The 14,788-nt window shown below is 41.4% G+C and overlaps 1 protein-coding gene across 1 annotated transcript; it reads left to right on the forward strand.

The window, feature by feature from the left end:
• The first annotated feature begins 1,031 nt into the window (after positions 1-1,031).
• Positions 1,032-11,366, forward strand: LOC116913429 (granzyme E-like). The gene is made up of 6 exons (XM_032917621.1): positions 1,032-1,055; positions 8,035-8,138; positions 9,176-9,326; positions 9,769-9,904; positions 10,110-10,370; positions 10,762-11,366. Exons 2-6 carry the CDS (start codon positions 8,084-8,086, stop codon positions 10,903-10,905), a joined length of 747 nt encoding a protein of 248 aa, XP_032773512.1. The 5' UTR covers positions 1,032-1,055; positions 8,035-8,083; the 3' UTR covers positions 10,906-11,366.
• The last annotated feature ends 3,422 nt before the right edge of the window (positions 11,367-14,788 follow it).

The following is a 14,788-nucleotide window of genomic DNA, read 5'->3' on the forward strand; positions in this document are numbered from 1 at the left end:
AAGGGAGGGACTTGGGTGGGAGAGGGGAGGGAAATGGGAAAGGGGAATGTGATTAAGTATTGGGGAGAGAGAGGAGAGAAGCCCTGAGGGCCAGGAGAATGAATGGACATATGCAACCTCAAGGGGACTGTGAGGGGGGTGCCCTCTAGAAAGTACCAGAGACCTGGGGGGTGAGAGACTCTCAACAGAGAAATTCTCAACAGTGGGGAGAGGGAACTCGTAGAGTCCACACCTCCAGTAAAAAGACAGAGAATCAAGTGGAGGGATGGGGTTGTCATTCCACAGTCAAAAATTCTGATCCAGGATTGTTCTTCTCTAATCAAAATGCAGGGACAAAAAAATGGAGAAAAAAACTGAGGGGAAGGAGGTCCAGTGACCAGCCCAACTTGAGATCCATCTCAAGGGGAGACTGCAAGACCTGACACCATTACAGATGCTATGCTGTGTTTACAGACAGGAACCTAGCATGGCAGTCTTCTGAGAGACCCAACAAGCAACTGACTGAGACAAACTCAGATACTTATACCCATTGGACTGAAGTCTCAGATCCGTGTGGTTGATTTAGGGAAAGGCTGGAAGAAGCTACAGCTCGTGCTGGCGAGGATGGGGAGCAAGAGGAGCACTCCTGCATTGATGGTAGGAGTGCAGACTTGTACAACCACTTTGAAAATCAATTTTGTGGTTTAATAGAAAAACGAGGGTAGTTCTACCTCAAAACCCAGCTGTAACACTCCTGGGCACAAATCCAAAAGATGCTTCACTATATCACAAGGACTCTTTCTTAACTATGTTCATAGCAGCTTTATTCATAATAACCAGAAACTGGAAACACTTTAGATCTTCCTCAGTTGAGAAATGGATAAAGACAATATGGTACACTTACACAGTGGATTACTATTTGTTTATTAAAAACAACAAGATCATGAAATTTACAGGGAAATGGGTGGATCTAGGAAACATCATTCCCCCACCTTCCACCTAGTGAGACAATTGGATCCCTGGAAGAGGTTATACCCTGAGGCATACCGGAGGATCTGCTGCACTCAGAGCATTTGGTAAGAACCCTCCCCAAGTCCCACAACTGCCGCTGGAAACCCAGTGGACTCAGGGACCCTTCACACCCCAAAACCCCCACCCACTGAATACTACTCCCCTTCTGCCCAGTCCTTCCCGTTGGGACAGACTGCTAGCTAGTCTGCTCCCCAGAAGATAGCATATCCTGAGGCATACACTGCTACACTCAGAGCATTTGATAACACATCCTGAGGCATCCTAGGAGATCCACTGTACCCAGGACACCACAGCTTGACGGCATCCCGGGAACCTCCTGGGGGCTCTGTGGCATACAGGGCAACTGATTCAAAAAACTGAAAAAATCCCTGGAGTTCAGCTGCAAACAGGGAAACAGAAACCACAGTCCATAGCTCCCTCCCCCTCAGAGAACAACTTCACACATTTTGACTGCTCTTCTGAAGACCCAACAGTCTGAAGCCCTCCCAGGAGATCTACTACAACCAGGGCAACAAATCAGCAGCTTCTCTACCCCCTCTGAAGGCCCTCCAGTCGGAAGGCCCCACAGGCCTACCAGGAGACCAGTAGCAACCCAGACAGAATCACCCAGACCAGCAGACACCAGGGATAATGAGATGGCAAAAGGCAAGCACAAGACCATAAGCAACAGAAGCCAATATATGTGGGCATCATCAGAATCTAGTTCTCCCACCACATCAAGCCCTAAACACACCAACACACCTGAAAATCAGAAGGCTGACCTAAAATCCCATCTCATGAAGATAATGGAGTCCTTTAAGGAGGATATAAATAACTCACTGAAAAAAATACATGAAAACACAGGTAAACAAGTAGAAACCCTTAAAGAGGAAAAAATAAATTCTGTAAAGAAATACAAGAACACAATTAAACAGATGAAGGAATTGCATAAAGTGGTCCAAGACCTAAAAGTGGAAGTAAAAACAATAAAACACAAATGAGGCAAACCTGAAAATGGAAACCTAGAAAAGAGGTCAGGAATTAGAGATGTAAGTGTCACCAACAGAATACAAGAAATTGAAAGAGAATCTCAGGTGTAGAAGATCTCAGGTAGAAGAGATCATCATAATGGTCAAAGAAAATTCAAAACATAAAAACTTCTAATTCAAAACATTCAGGAAATTCAGGACACAGTGAAAAGACCAAATCTAAGAATAATTGGAATAGATGAGAACAAAGATTTCCAGCTCAAAGGACCTAAAAACATCTTCAACAAAGTCATAGAAGAAAACTTCCCCAACCTAAAGGAAGAGATGGCCAGAAAGGTACAAGAAATCTATAGAACACCAAACAAATGGAAACAGAAAAGAAAATCCTCTCATCACATAATAATCAAAACAGTAAATGCACAGAACAAAGAAAGAATATTAAAAGCTGCAAGGGAAAAGGGCTAAGTAACATTCAAAAGTAGACCTATCAGAATTATACCAGATCTCTCAACAGAGACTATGAAAGCCTTAAGAGCCTGGTCAGAGATCATGCAGACTCTATGAGAACACAAATGCCAGCCCTGGCAACTATACCCAGCAAAACTCTCAATAAACATAGATGGAGAAACCAAAATATTCCAGGACAAAACTAAATTCAAACAGTATCTGTCTAGCAATCCAGTCCTACAGAGGATCCTTAGGAGGAAAACTCCAACACAAGGAAGGTACCTACACCAAAGAAAAGACAAGATATTAAGCATCTCAAAAAAAAGCCAAAAGGAGGGAACCAGAAGCACATAAAGGCACCTACAAAAACAAATATAACAAGAACCAACAGTCATCTATCTTTACTATCTCTCAATATTAATGGACTCAATGAACTTATAAAAAGACATAAGCTAAGAGATTCAATATGCAAACAAGATCCATCATCTTGCTGCATTTGAGAAACACATCTCAATAACAAAGACAGACACTATCTCAGAGTAAAATAATGAAAAATGGTCTTCCAAGCAAATGGTCCCAAAAAACAAGCTGGAGTTGCCATCCTGATATTCAATAAGATAGACTTTCAACCAAAAGTTACCAACTTTTATGAAGGACTTCATATTCATCAAAGGGAAAATCCACCAAGAGAAAGTCTCAATTGTGAGCATCTATGCCCCAATGCAAGGACACCACATTCATAAAAGAAACTTTACTAAAGCTCAAAACACACATTGAACCCCATACAATAATAGTGGGAGACTTCAACACCCCACTCTCACCAATGGACAAGTCATTGGAACAGAAACTAAACAGAGACACAGTGAAACTAATAGAAGTTATGAGCCAAATGGATTTAACAGATATCTACAGAATATTTCACCCTAAAACAAAAGGATATACCTTCTTTTCAGCACCTCATGGTACCTTCTCCAAAACTGGCCATATAATTGGTTACAAAACAACCCTTAACAGATACAAGAAGATTAAAATAATCCCATTCACCCTATCAGACCACCCTGACCTAAGGCTGGTCTTCAATAACAGCAAAAACAACAGAAAGACCATACACACATGGAAGCTGAACAACTCTCTACTCAGTGGTAATTTGGTCAGGAAAGAATTAAAGAAAGAGGGCTGGAAAGATGGCTCAGCCATTAAAGGCTAGGCTCACAATCAAAAATGTAAGAATTAAAGAAAGAAATTAAAGGCTTTCTGGAATGTAATGAAAATGTTGGCACATCATATCCAAATTTATATGAAAGCACAGTGAAATCAGTGCTAAGAGGAAAATTCATAGCACTAAGTGCCCTGGTAAAGAAACTGGAGAGACTTTACTCTAGCAACTCTACAGCATACCTGAGAGCTCTAGAACAAAAAGAAGAAAACTCACCCAAAAGGAGTAGAAGGCAAAAAAGAGTTATCAGGGCTGAAATCAACCAAATAGAAACAAAGAGAACAAAACCAAAAGCTGGTTCTTTGAGAGAATCAACAAGATAGATAAACCCCTAGACAAATTAACTAAAAGGCCCAGAGGAAGTATCCAAATTCACAGAATCAGAAATGAAAAGGGAGTATAAAACAAAATAGGAGGAAATTCAAAAAAATCATCAGATATACTACAAAATCCTATACTCAACAAAACTGGAAAATCTAGATGAAATGGACGGTTTTCTAGACAGATACCATATACCAAAGTTAAATCAAGAGCAGGGAAACTATCTAAACAGGTCCGTATCACATAAGGAAATAAGAAGTCATTAAAATCCTTCCCACCAAAAAAAGCCCAGGGCCAGATGGATTTAGTTCAGAATTTTACCAGAACTTCAAAAGACCTGGTATCAATATTCCTCAAACTACTCCATAAACAGAAACAGAAGAAACATTACCTAATTCATTCTGTTACACCACAATTACCCTGATACCTAAACTATACAAGGACCCAACCCCCAAAAAAAAGAGAACTTCAGACCAATCTCACTTATGAATCTTGATGTAAAAATACTCACTAAAATTCTTGCAAACTGAATCCAAGAACACATCAAAACCATCATTCGCCATGATCAAGTAGGTTTCATCCCAGGGATATAAGGTTGATCCAATATATGAATATCCATTAATGTAATCCACCTTAGTATAAACAAGCTAAAAGAAAAAGTCACATAATCATCTCCTTAGATGCAGAAAAAGCATTTGACAAAATACAACACCCCTTCATGTTCAAAGTATTGAAGAGATCAGGAATTCAAAGCCCATACCCAAACATAATAAAAGTAATTTACTGCAAACCAACAATCAATATCAGATTAAATGGAGAGATACTTGAAACAATCCCATTAAAATAGGAGACAAGAAAAGGATGCCCACTCTCCCCATATCTATTCAATATAGTACTCAAAGTGCTAGCTAGAACAATAAGACAAAAAGAGATTTAGGGGATACAAATTGTCAAAGAAGCTTCCAGTTTCCATCTGTGCTCAGAGCTGACCCTGTGCCACAGCACTCTGTACCTAGATCACAAAGGGATAGAGCTGTTCTCCCAGGAATGCTAACACACATGAGAGCACAGATGAGACCACCCCTTCTGCTCAAAGGGACCTGCCTGGAACCCTCAGGACACAGGAACCAAGGAGCAGTCTGGGACAGGACCCTTCTGGTTTGCATCTGCACCTGCAGCTGACCCAGTGCCACAGCTCTCCACACCCAAATCCCACCAGAAGAGAGCTGGTCTCCCAGGAGTGCTAATACACAAACTTACAGGAGGGTCAAGCCACTGTCAGAGACAGCAAGACCAGCTAACACCAGAGATAACCAGATGGCAAAGGGCAAGTGCAAGAACCTAAGCAACAGAAACCAAGGCCACTTGACATCATCAGAGCCCAGGTTTCCCACCACAACAAGTCCTGGATAACCCAACACACCAGAAAAGCAAGATTCAGATTTAAAAATCACATCTCATGATGATGTTAGAGGACTTTGAGAAAATTATAAATAACCCCCTTCAAGAAATACAGGGCAACACAGGTTAACAGGTAGAACCGCTTAAAGTAGAAATACAAAAATCTCTTAAAGAGTTACAGGAAAAGACAATCAAACAGGTGAAGGAATTGACTAAAATCATCCAGAAACTAAAAATGGAAATAGAAACAATAAAGAAATCACAAAGAGAGACAACCCTGGAGATAGAAAACCTAAGAGAGATCAGAAATCATAGACGCAGGCATCACCAACAGACTACAAGAGATAGAAGAGAGAATCTCAGGGGCAGAAGACACCATAGAAAACATTGACACAACCATCAAAGGAAATTTAAAACACAAAGATTCCCAACTTAAAGGGCCAGTAAATATCTTCAACAAAATTATAGAATAAAACTTCCCTAACCTAAAGAAAGAGATGCCCATGAACATACAAGAAGCCTACAAAATTCCAAATAGATTGGACCAGAAAAGAAACTCCTCCCATCACATAATACTCAAAACACCAAATGCTCAAAACAAAGATGGAATATAAAAGGCAGTAAGAGAAAAAGGTCAAATAACATACAAAAGCAGACCTATCAGAATTACACCAGACTTCTCACAAGAGACTATGAAAGCTAGAAGATCCAGGGTAGAAGTCATACAGACCACAAGAGAACACAAATGCCAGCCCAGGCTACTCTAGTCAGCAAAACTCTCAATTACCATAGATGGAGCAAGAAAAATATTCCATGGCAAAACCAAATTTACACAATATATTTCCACAAATCTAGCCCTACAATGGATAATAGATGGAAATTTCCAACACAACAATGGAAACTACACCCTAGAAAGAGCAAGAAAGTAATCTTCTTTCAACTAACCCAAAAGAAGAGAGACACACAAACATATTTCCACCTCTAACAACAAAAATAACAAGAAGCAACAATCACTATTCCTCAATATCTGTCAACATCAACAAACTCAATTCCCCAATAAAAAGACATAGATTAACAGACTGGATACAGAAACAGCACCCAGCATTTTGATGCTTATATGAAACATGTCTCAGTGACAAAGACAGACACTACCTCAGAGTGAAAGCCTGGGGAAAAAATTTCAAGCAAATGGTTCCAAGAAAAAAGCTGGAGTAGCCATTCTAATATTGAAATAAAATCAACTTTTCAACCAAAAGTTATAAAAAGATAAGACAGGACATTTCATACTCATCAAAGGAAAAAATCCACCAAGATGAGCTCTCAATTCTGAATATCTATGCCCCAAATGCAAGGGCACCCACATTCATAAAAGAAACTTTACTAAAGAGCAAAGCACACATTGCACCTCACACAATAACAGTGGGAGACTTCAACACCCCATTCTCATCAATGAACAGATCCTAGAAACAGAAACTAAACAGAGACACAGAGAAACTAACAGAAGTTACGAACCAAATGGATTTAACAGATATCTGTAGAACATTTCATACTAAAACCAAAGAATATACCTTTTTCTCAGCACCTCATGGTACCTTCTCCAAAATTCTCCATAATTGGTAACAAAACAGGCCTCAACAGAGGAGCCAATAGTGAGACCATTAGCCAAGATCAGCCTTTTCAAAGGATGCATCACTATCTTTCTCCCTCAGGGATGTAGCCTGATTGAAGAACAGTCCTTGCTTGTCTACAGAAAACCTAGGCAAAGTTATAGAATATGCCTTTGAGTCATCAGCTGGGAAACCAAAGCTGATCTAATCGTAATAACCATTAAATCCAATCCTGAAACTCTAGCCACAGAGATAAATGACGATACCCAGCTAGTAAAGGGGTAAAGTATATCTGTTGTTTGTGATCCATTATTACACTTAACCATGTATGACAGTAACACTTGCTTTTGAGATTTCTCTGTGACTTCCCAGCAGTTCCAGGAGAGTCAGTGTGAGTTAAGTTTAATTTGTCAGACTGTTCAGATTGTTCCACAGTATGATCAGTCATCCCAAAGATTAGCGAAAGGATAGATTGCAATACTGACCAGGTAAATACACCTCAGTATCAACTCTCACTAAATATTCTGTAACTATGTAAGTGCATAGGTAGTATGCTAGAATTGTTGTTAGGATAAATTGGTTGTCAGTATAAGAAGGAAAGAAGAAAGAGAGAGAGAGAGAGAGAGAGAGAGAGAGAGAGAGAGAGAGAGAGAGAGAGACAGGCAGAAAGAAAGAAGAGAGAGAAAGGAGAGAAAAGAAAGGAGGGAAGAAAAAAAGGAAAAGAAAAGGAAGGAAGGGAGGAAGGAAGGAAGGGAAAACCCAAAGAAACCAAAAAGCATCTTAGCAGGATGTAAAAGGGTGTAAGAGTTAGAAGAGGACACACTTGTCTCAGTGAAGCCACTGTGAACTTCCTGGCATCTCAGGCCTCCTCAACCACAGCCCCCACATCCTCTACTTTCTTGATCTTTATTCCAGTTTAGCTTACCACAGATGGTCAGTGTGGTGACGGTGTCATTTTAAGAAAAATTCCTTACGTAATGTGACGTCAATCGGAAACAGAGGTGCATAGGTTTAAAATGACTGTGAGGTCCCTGAGCCCACACATCCTTCTTCCCCTTTCAAGGGCTGCGTCTGCTCTGCCCTCCTCCATCCTGAGCAGCCTTCCTGGGAAGATGCTACCAGTCCAGATTCTCCTGACCTTTCTTCTGCCACTAGGAGCTGGAGCAGGTGAGTGACCACCCCTGTGGCAGAGATGCCATCCCACGGCACATCGCTAGGACTGTTTGTGCAGCAGTGGTCAGGAATTGTCCTGGCGATGAACCTCGGGACCCAGACCAAACCCAGATCTGGAAATCTGGCATTCTCAACAAGCTCCGAGGAAGAGTTGTCTCAGAAATTTATTAGCCACTAGCTTCTTCCAAGTTTTCCCCATCACCTGGAGACTGGACCATCTTTAGAAAGAGAAGTGGCAGAGAATGCAAAGATACAAACTGTACATCATTAGCTTGACTTCACTGGAGGGAAAGGCAGCTTTAATGACCTGCAATGGGGTGAGGCCACCAGCTCAATAATGTTAGCATCGTTTATTAAGTCCACCCTTAGCCCTGCCTAAGAAAGAGGCGCAGGTTGACAAGATCCTGCACTGCACACAGCATTAGCTTTGCAGTCTAGTTTTAGTTGGACTCTCCATTTCCTTCTGCAGGTCCCCAGCTACTCCCCTCTGGGACAGAACATTAACTACTCCAATATCTCTCTGTCTCTGAATCCCACCAGCCCTGACCCACCAACCCTCCATTTAACTAGAAGCCACTCATTCATGCAGCAAAAAGCACTTACTGAGAACCTGAAATGTGTTGCCAACAGAATAGCAGAATGTTAGAAAATCCACCACCATAGATAGGGCTTGGAGGCAAAGGGTGAGGAAATAACATCAATCAACAGTATAGGGGTTAGGGTGCCTCACTATCAAAGAAAGACCAATGGTGATCCAATTAGGATCCCCTTGGTCCATAACATGATGAAAATATGAAGACATAGCTTATACCTCCATGTATTTGTAAAGCGTGGCCTGGAAGATAAGGGCTACCCACCCATTCCTAGAGCATTTCCCTGAGACTTAAGAGTCATCAAAGATTATTCTATGTGCAAGGATTTCTCTCTGCAACAGTTTTGAGGGACTGCAGATCCCATTCCTAATTACACCCCCCTCCTGACCTCATATGGGCCCCCCCAAAACCCCATATCCTTGCCCTTTTCTTTTCCAGAGGAAATCATCGGGGGCCATGATGTCAAGCCCCACTCCCGCCCCTACATGGCCTTTATTGCATCCACGGATACCAACAGGAGTAAAAATTTTTGTGGAGGCTTCCTGATTCAATATAAGTTCGTGCTAACAGCTGCTCACTGCAGAGAAATGTGAGAAGTAGCTAGCCATGTTTCCCCAGCTTCCCATAGGAGTTTCTGTCCTCCGTTGTGCATGTTCCCTTGAGTGCTTACTAGAAGGCAGAACTGTGAAAATTGAAGCCCGCTAAGCTGTAAATTTGAGACCGAAGAGCGAGTGGTCAGGGCCAGCAGCACACTTGAGTTGGTCAACTGCACTGGCCAAACCAAAGCAGTGGTTGGGGTTGAAAGTTCACATTAAAAGTAAACGCAAACTTTGGAAAATTGTCTAGATGCCAGAGGGAGTCCTTGGGAGTCTCATGTTCTTAGGAAGCAGAGAGCAGTATGCCTGACAGTGAGGACCTCCTGTGTCCTCAAGTTCCCCTAGCTAGTGCCCCACGCTGCCTACCCTGCCTTTCCCAGCTCCTGGACTGCATCCTGTCTGACTACATCTCTCCTCTCTACTCTGCTCTCACAGTTCAATGACAGTCATACTGGGGGCCCACAATATCAGTGCACAGGAGAGGACCCAGCAGATCATCCCTGTGGAAAAAGCTATTCCCCACCCAGCCTATAATCCCATGGACCACACCAATGACATCATGCTATTAAAGGTGAGACCTGCCACCATCCTACCCATAACTCCACCTATCCTTCAGCCCCCAACATCTACCCTGGTACCTGTGCTCTGCTTGATGCAGGGCTTGCCCCTCCCTTCCACTCTGATCCTGCTTTTCCCTCCTTCTATCCTGAATTTCAAAATATACCTGACTAGCAGGATCCTAGCTTAGCTGGTCCCTCCTATGCTTTCCCAATCAGCTGAAGAGAAAGGCCAAGAAGACTAAATCTGTGAGGATCCTCAATCTGCCCATGCGCCATGCCCGTCTGAAGCCTGGGGTTCTGTGTCACGTGGCTGGCTGGGGACTAATGTCTCTCGATGCCACTAAAAGACCTGCCCTCTTACAAGAGGCTGAACTGATCATCCAGGAGGATCATGAATGCAAAAAAGTTTTCCGTCACTATTCTGAGACCACAGAGATTTGTGCTGGAGACCCGAAGAAAATACAGGATATTTTCCAGGTGGGGTATAAGCATTTCACAGACAAAATGCATGGAGGGAGGAACCTGGTAGCAACCTGAATGTGAAAATGGCCAAACCCTCTAAACTACCTCAGAGAAGGTACAGCTCCAATGGACAACTTTTAGTCCTTTGCATGGGTATAGCAAGAAAGAAGATGGGGAAACATCTGTCTTCCCAAAACAGTACAAATTACCTTAGAGTATCCCTGAGGACTTCAGGGAAAGCTTTGGACTGATAGAGAAAGAAAACGTGGGCCTCCCTGGATCCCTGGTACTGAAAGAAGTTGGAAAACCTGTCCTGGCCCTGATCTAAGAGTTAGCATTGCCAGGGAGAGATAGGAAGAGCAGAGCAAGGGGGAACCAGGCTCAATTTTCCTTTCTCCATCCACAGGGTGACTCTGGGGGACCCCTGGTGTGTGACAACAAAGCTTACGGAGTTGTATCCTATGGAAAAAGGAGGAGGATCACTTCAGGAATCTTTACCAAGGTTGTGTACTTCCTGCCGTGGATAAGCAGAAAAATGAAACTCCTCTAACAGGTGTTAAACCATCTGTACCCAACCAGCCTGTCTGACCTCAGGCAAGAACCACGTGGAGTGGCATCAAAGGCTGAAAATTCATAATAAACAACCTCCAGTGTGCATATAACTGAAGTTCTTTGCTGTTTGAGCCACTTCATTGTTTGTGTATATCACTGGTCCAGGAGGACCTCCCCTGTCACTTCTGGGCTTTGCTTTTCCCTCCTTCCCCAACCCATCCTCTTACTGGAACTTCAGGCTACACAGTTCCCACCTATTTATCACCCATACATGGTGGGAGGTAGGGTGTTGGTTCTTTGGCATTTGGCAGAGAGTTGAACAGGCTTTGATGAAGAGTGATTTGTCCCTGAGAATTCAGAGGGCTGTGGGTCCTGCCACCCATTCAACATCCTGGACTTCCCTGTCTCTCTTAGGACAGGGGACCCTCACCACTTGAATTATCTGCTGTAGCAATGAGCTTTTCTATCAGGTTTCTATGCTCCCCAAAATAACAACTCGGAGACTGATTTATGTATGAATAAATGTTTAAGCCAAAAGCTTGGGTCTGTGCCCCAACTAGGGATTCCTTCTACACTTCTTCCCTTTCAGTCCAATAAAAGACTCTTTCTCTCACTATAACAAACTTACACAATATCAACATTTACAAAAACCTATCAGGTCAGATTTATGTTCACAATGTCCAGTCCATATGAATTTGACAACTTTGAAGCTAATATTCTATTATCTATCCTATCATGCTAAGTCCAGAGTTCTGTACCTAAATCAATTCCTATCATAAGTTGCATTACCAACTTAAACCTCTTCTTAGACTTAACATTTTATTAAACCCTAAACAACTTAAGCTTAATTCTGAGACTATAACTCTCTAGACTTTAACCCCATCAGATACTTGAGAAGGAATAAATATTACCAGTAGCGAGTGCTGTCAAGCAGCTTCCAAAACTTTAGAAATGATAGAGAAAGCTGACTGCCTGGATAAGTTCTCCTAATTTCTCTGTGTCATGTTTAGCCTTCTGACCCAGAGTATTTGACAGATTATTCTGTGAAGCAAGAAATTATGAAGTCTTGATAGGCAAGGCTCAGCAGTCAATTTCCCTGTATCTTGTCTGTCCAGTTTGGACAGCCAGAAGTTGAAACAAGGGCAGTTTCTTGCCCAGTGGCTAACTTGCTACTTTTGAAGCAAACTCTATAAGGAGATTCTTCAATGTTAATTGCCCTCTTTGGAGCAGAATGGGCGTGCTGCCAGGAGCAGATCTGTCTCACTGTCAGAAAGATTACTAAAGATGTAAGGAAAACATCTTCAAATGCCATATTCTTTAGATCTCTGAGGATCTTGAAGACCACTTATCTATATATAGTATATATGAATTGTTTGTTTCTAGCTATTTACTATTTGTTCAACCTAGAAAGCATCTTTCTGTAGCTAACTAAATTATTATCCAACATGACTATGAGTTTGATTGTTTGACTGCTAACTTACATTTATTAATTATCCTAAGCAGTTTTTAATAGTAGTTTTCAAAAGAACTAGAAATTAACACTGAATTTTAAAGGATTATATAGGTACAATACCTTAAAAAGAGTTGATACATAATATGTCGTAACCAAATATAACCTTAATTTTGTATCAATTCACAAAGATCTATACCAATGTAACCAAATATAAGCTTAATTTGTATCAATCAATATATGGAGACCTATACCAATGTAAGATTTTTGACTAGTAGTAGCTCTATAATTTAAGAGTAGGTTTAATATTCTACTGTTTGTTCCTATTATATCTCTTTTTCTTTTCATCCCCTCTCTCTCCTTTTCCACCTAACACTAGATAGGAGAGAAAGGAGGATACAGGAAAGAAAAAGAAAAAGAAAAATATATCCCTGATTCTAATCTCTTATGCTTTGCCTCCTCCCTAATCAAGATCATATTAAATTTGTAACCAAGCCCCCTTTAAAAACAACAACAACATCTGTGATGGTTTGTATATGCTTGACCTGGGGGGGGCACTATTTGGAGGTGTGGCTTTGTTGGAGTAGGTGTTTCACTGTGGTCATGGAATTTAAGACCCTACTCCAACTGTCTGGAATTGAGTCCTCCACTAGCAGCTTTCAGCTTAAGATGTGGAACTCTCAGCTCCTCCTGCACCATGCCTGCCTAGATGCTGCCATGCTCCCACTTTGATGATAAGGAACTGAACCTCTGAACCTGTAAACCAACCCCAATTAAATGCCATCCTTTGTAAGACTTGCCTTGGTCATGGTGTCTGTTCACAGCAGTAAAACCCTAAGACAACAACCATCACCCATTGAAAGACCATATATATATATGCTGATCTAATTCATCAGCCCCTTCCAAATTCCAGTGCATTAGCAGCTGTGTTATCTGTTTCACTGATTTAAAAAAAAATACAACTCAAAGTTAATAAAGCACTGTTCAGCCTACCTCTGGAAATTCTCATATCCCCCTTCTGTTCTGCGAGCATTTCCTTTAAAGTCCTGTTAGATCTCTCTCTACAACTGCTTGACCTGTAGGATTGTAATATAAATCTGTAACATGTGACATGACGTAATGTTTAAAATATTGTAGTAATGGGAGCCCATGCCCGAGCATCATCAGCTCCAATCTGCAAAGGCATCCCTAAGACAGCCACTATCTCTCATAAATGTGTGATCTCAGAATCATCCATCAAGGCAGAAACGCTTGGAACCCTGACTATCTATCAAATAGTACGGTATATCAACATGTGTACATATCTTAATTCTTCAAACTATAAAATAAAACACACATTTATTGTATGACATTGCTCTAAGATAGCATCATGAAATAGAATCTGGATTCTTAACTCAAAATGTTGTATCTCTATGAGTTGCCATTCTAATTCCTCAAGCTTTTGTGTTTGTTTGGGTTTTTTGTTTTTTGTTTTGTTTTGTTGGTTTTTTTTTTTTTTTGAAATCTGGAACTACCTTTTTTGTTGTTATTTTAGGTTCCAGATTGGATTCTTCTGAAGGTTCTTTATTCTGATTTAAAGAATCCTCTGACCTCTGTTCTATGGCCTCCCATCTAAGATTCCTTCTTTCAGTCTTCTCCTAATGTAAGTCTGCTTATTCTGATATCTCTTAAAGATGATATACAAAATTGTAATCATTATTGAAAAAAACAATTACTTGATGCTTATAAGTGAGACAAAAATTATTAGGGATCCAGATGCATTGTGTCATTGTGGATCTCTCCATTCTTAACTCAGAAAATATTTTTCCTCTCTAAACTCTCTCTCCTCCCTTTAGAGACTTTACTTTCTTATTTTTAAAGTACCTTCCCTATGACTTTTTACCCCCAGTTTGTTTTTTCTTTTATTGTTTTCACACTTAATACCTTACCACTTCAGAAGTTTGGGGCCTTTTAGTCCCATGGCAGCTCCAGGAAAATCTGCAGGCACCTCAGGCCAGCACGTGTCTGTGGCAGCTAACCCTGCCCCCTTAGCCCGTTCTCACAAGGCTGCCACTGCTGGTTCCCTAGAGCTCCCCCTCCCTTGGGTTGATCTATTTCTCTGTGCAGCTGTAGGCTTTTCCTGGGTGGATCCAAATTGGGTCTCCAGCTCTCTTTATCTCACTAATCAATATTTCTCTGAAACCATGCCAGGCTTAGGAGAAGCCACGGCTACAGTGTGACCTCAAGCTCAGGTTGAAGAGAGACTGCAGCTTCTTCTTGTACCCTCTGCTGGCTTTGCTGCCTTCTTTCTTAAAAGGCCAGACCTGCCATTCAGTTATCTCACAACTGCCTGACTTCCGGTCTGGCTACCACATCTGGAACTTTTGACCTAATGCCTGAATCGTTTTGCTGTAATCTTGGAGTCAATGCCCTACATTAGATGCCATCTATA

The sequence above is a fragment of the Rattus rattus genome, chromosome 12 (genome assembly GCF_011064425.1).
Source record: "Rattus rattus isolate New Zealand chromosome 12, Rrattus_CSIRO_v1, whole genome shotgun sequence".
Classification (NCBI taxonomy): domain Eukaryota; kingdom Metazoa; phylum Chordata; class Mammalia; order Rodentia; family Muridae; genus Rattus; species Rattus rattus.